The sequence below is a fragment of the Austrofundulus limnaeus genome, unplaced genomic scaffold (genome assembly GCF_001266775.1).
Source record: "Austrofundulus limnaeus strain Quisiro unplaced genomic scaffold, Austrofundulus_limnaeus-1.0 Scaffold483, whole genome shotgun sequence".
NCBI lineage: Eukaryota > Metazoa > Chordata > Actinopteri > Cyprinodontiformes > Rivulidae > Austrofundulus > Austrofundulus limnaeus.
Window position 1 is genome coordinate 310417 of NW_013952885.1, and position 4203 is coordinate 314619.

Genomic DNA, 4203 nt, shown 5'->3' on the forward strand with positions numbered 1-4203 from the left:
TTTTGAAAGGCGCTAACAAATAAAATGCATTATTATTATTATTATTATTATTGTTATTGTTATTATTATTGTTGTTGTTGTTGTTATAGGTTTAATTTGTTAATGTTAATTAGACCATGCAGTTTTTTTTCCTTAAACACATTGTGAACAAGACAGTTGAAAATTCCATTTTCAAGTAGCACCAACCTTGACTGCACACGTTTTAAAACATCTCATTTTGATCATTAGGACATTGAAGACCTGGACCACTACGAGATGAAAGTGGAGGAGCCTGTGGACGGGAAGAAATCAGAAGACGATGGCATTGAGAAGGAAAATCTAGCAATCCTTGAAAAGATCCGAAAAAACCAGAGACAAGACCACCTAAACGTAAGTCTAGTGACCTTTGTGGTAACATTTTTAGAAACGAACGATGCATTTATTGATTACTCATGCTTAATGATGTGATCTGTGTGTAATGTCTGCTCATCAAACTAGCAAAAACTATAATGGGTAATATTTTTCTTTCCGTAAATAATCTAAGGTTTCTCAGGATCTTGTTCTGTGACTCAGCTGGTGATTCTGTTTAAAATAGTTAAAAATGAATTGTATATTTTTTTCAGGTATAAATTAAATGTACTCTACTTGTCATGCAAGTAGTGTAGGACCTTTTTGCACCATGAATATATTCAGAGGGACATAGTTGTGTCACTGATGTTGGTTCACATTTAATGCAGATGGTTTTCAATGAACTGCAAAGCTCTGTATGTTTGTGATTGGTATTTTTTTGCCACATTGCAGGGAGCTGTATCTGGTTCAGTGCAGGCCTCTGACCGCCTGATGAAGGAGCTAAGAGAGATCTACAAGTCTCAGAGTTACAAGACAGGTATGCACACTGTACAAAGGCTGGGGATTTGTTGCTAATAAAAGGAAATGTCAAAAACAGAGATGAGAAATGACACACTGTCAGAGCCTTTTCATTGTTGTAACGGGTTAATTTGCTGGACTTCTGATAATAAGGTGCTAAATGAATGGATAAGATTAGACATTCAGAACCTCTGAACTTTTTCTTTTTACTCGTTAAGTTTATAACTTTGTAAKTGCTGACCCATGAGAGAGATTACTTCTTGTCAGAATGGATCTATAGCTTTGCCTCTTTGTGTAAGAGAATCCTKTTAATGTAAAAAGGTGATGACACATWCTTCAGCTTMATAGCTTAAAATGCGATGTGTCTGAAGACTTGTATCTGATTTGTTTTGCAGGCATCTACTCAGTGGAGCTGTGTAATGACAGCCTGTATGAATGGCACGTCAAACTGAGGACGTAAGTAACTCGTGCCATGTTGTCTGTTTTTGTTTCTGTGTCAGCATCAACACTGACCGACTGAATGTTCTGTTTAACAACCAACAGGGTGGATCCAGACAGCCCCTTACACAGTGATTTACAAGTCTTAAAGGAAAAAGAAGGAATGGATTACATTTTACTAAACTTCTCGTATAAGGTGAGTAAAACTAACATCAGATTAATGATAATTTCTTCTAAAGACCAAACCCTGGACTGTTTCTTTGTTGTTGTTTTTTTCTCAGGATAATTTTCCTTTTGATCCACCATTTGTCYGGGTAGTTTCTCCTGTGCTTTCTGGGGGGTACGTTTATTTTTATATATATTTTAATCTAYGTTTTTATAGCTAGTTGGGATTTGCTGTCTTGTGTGTATTGATGTTGCATTCAAACTAAAACTGCTTTTCTTTGTCTTTTTTTCTCTTTAAGTTACGTTCTTGGAGGAGGCGCCCTTTGCATGGAACTTCTCACCAAGCAGGTGTGTAGCAGAATATGGATACATTTGCACTGTGGGTCAAAAATTTAATTGAGTTTTATTTATTTATTTTATTTTTTGCACGAGTGTTCTCATTACAATTTAAACGTGACCTCTATCAGACTCCAGTGTGAACAATCCATGGCCCTGAAGCGACCCACTTGTGTAAAAGAAGGCACAACTTCACATGCAGCTTGTCATGTTTACAGAAATAAATCTTGATGTTAGCATTTTTGTATCGTAACTGAAATTATGCAATCGAGACGACTAAATTATTATCCCACATGCTTGTTTAGTTCAATGTTTATATTTAATCTTGCTGCTTCTCACCCACTCAGGTGTAGAATTACATGTCTCATCATGCTAGGATCAATACGATCCAGCATGTTTGTAAACTACTATTAGGAAAGTGTTTTTGCATAAATTCTCAGTCATCCAGGAAATGACAAATCTAAAAAACATGTTTAAAAAGAAGAAGCAGCTGGCCATCTGTTCTGCATCTGAACACAAGCAGAGTTCCGAGCTTGAAGYTACATGATGTTGGTATTGATACTATCAATATTTAGACTGATATCCTGTGCAACTGGCTCCTCCATCCATTCTGAGTCTGAAAATATTAACTTTGTGCATGAAATTATTACCATAGTTACTGTAAACACAGAGGAACTCAGATGTTTGGTAGAACATAGATCTTTGTTTATTTCATAGTTGATATGAAGAAACGAGTCTGCGCCTCAGTGGAGAGTTTTCATAACATGATGTGATGTTGGAGAGTCTCCACAAACGCTGCGTGCGCCGCAGCCTTTGTGCGCAGTCTGTTTGTCTGTCAAGCTTTTGCTCGAGCATTTTCACAAGTTGTAAAGTGTACTTCCACTTGTCATTTTGGAGAAATCTACAACGTAAACGCCAAGTATGAAACACCTCCACTGCCGGCGAGGGTGCGCACRCTCCAGAGCGCGACCATAACTCAGCCTTTATAATCATATGGATGAGATGATTCTATTGGTCATGATTCGACTTTGGGTGGACTGGACTGGCACAGTCCCGATYGGTCTGCCAGCTCCCTCTGGAAAGCTCCTGTGGAACCCCAGTTTGATCACTGCTGCTGCAGGTGCACRCGTGGTGCACGGCTCCTTGCTGTGTCGCCCTCCCAGAGCGCAGCAGTGTCAAAGTGAAAAAGGATTATTCCTGAAAACGGATGATGAGCCACTGGTCATCGTGGATCACAAAACTCTGTTTATAAATCAATACTCTAAGTGTTACACTATTTATTATATCCAGTAAGGCTGAATCCATTCCTGTTGAATGTATTTTTGGCACAACTTTGCGCGTCCTTCATTTAACTACGTCCATGTAGAATGTAATAATTGTTAATCTTGTGTGTCTGGTGTGAACAATAATCATTTTCACATCATGAACAGTTTCTCATAATCACCTCTAAGTGTCGCCAATGGAACCAAAACCACAGAAACGTGCGTATGCCARCCCTGGAGTTGGCGTGGGGCTGCGCACATTTCCACGTTCATGATACATCCGGAGTTATGCATGGATAATGACGTACGCAAGGTTTTTGTACGTACGCACCGTTGATGCATGAGGCCCCTGGATCGGGTTTGCAAAAATTGGTTTGACACGTTCAGACTGTCTTTAAAAAACACAAGTAGGCCACTTRTTGTGGGGATAGATTTAGGTCACCTTTGCCTACAGTGTGAATGTAGCCTTAGTGATGCTTTGAGTTGTTTTGCTGTTTCTGCTGTGTTTTTCTCTTCATGAGCTTCAGTTATAAAAACCTGCTGTTTTTTGGGTTTTCTGGTTGCAGGGTTGGAGCAGTGCCTATTCCATTGAGTCTGTCATCATGCAGATCAATGCCACTTTAGTCAAAGGAAAAGCCAGAGTGCAGTTTGGAGCCAATAAAGTAAGTGAGGATGTTCTTTTTTTAAGGTTGTGATAATGTTAGTTTTGTTTTTTAACACATACAGTTTCTCTTGTCTTTCCCTTTAATGTTTCTGTCTAATTACATGTTCTCAGCATTGATTAATCTTCACTAAAGCAGAAAAGGTCTGTGTACTTTAGGTTGTACAGCAGTAATAGTTACTATTTGTGAACACAACATTCAGTTATTCAGTGTGCACCTTGAGGTGAGGGGGGACTCGTAGGCTTCAGCATTAAGAACAACCCTCCAAGTGACCTTTGTTCAAATCCAGAGCCTTTTGTTGGCCTCGCCCTTTTCTACTGCAGGAACAAAAGTAACAAAAAAAGCCTTCAGCTACCAGGACCACTTCTAGTTAAAAAGTTTGTCCTGCAGAAAACGGGCTTACTTTTGGGTCAAAAATAAAGAAATCATGTAAAGTATTCTTTAAAATAAATTTATTAATGTCAGTTTTGACGGTCACAACAAATATATAAACT

General features: G+C 38.6%; 1 protein-coding gene across 1 annotated transcript in view; it reads left to right on the forward strand.

Moving 5' to 3' along the window:
• Positions 1–4203, forward strand: part of LOC106529990 (ubiquitin-conjugating enzyme E2 Q2) — a gene marked incomplete in the record, with an annotated part of 13140 nt that overhangs the window by 4903 nt on the left and 4034 nt on the right. The window contains 7 exon segments of the mRNA XM_014025537.1: positions 229–369; positions 781–865; positions 1242–1302; positions 1390–1480; positions 1566–1624; positions 1749–1797; positions 3614–3709. Of these exon segments, the coding sequence (XP_013880991.1) occupies positions 229–369; positions 781–865; positions 1242–1302; positions 1390–1480; positions 1566–1624; positions 1749–1797; positions 3614–3709 (582 nt within the window).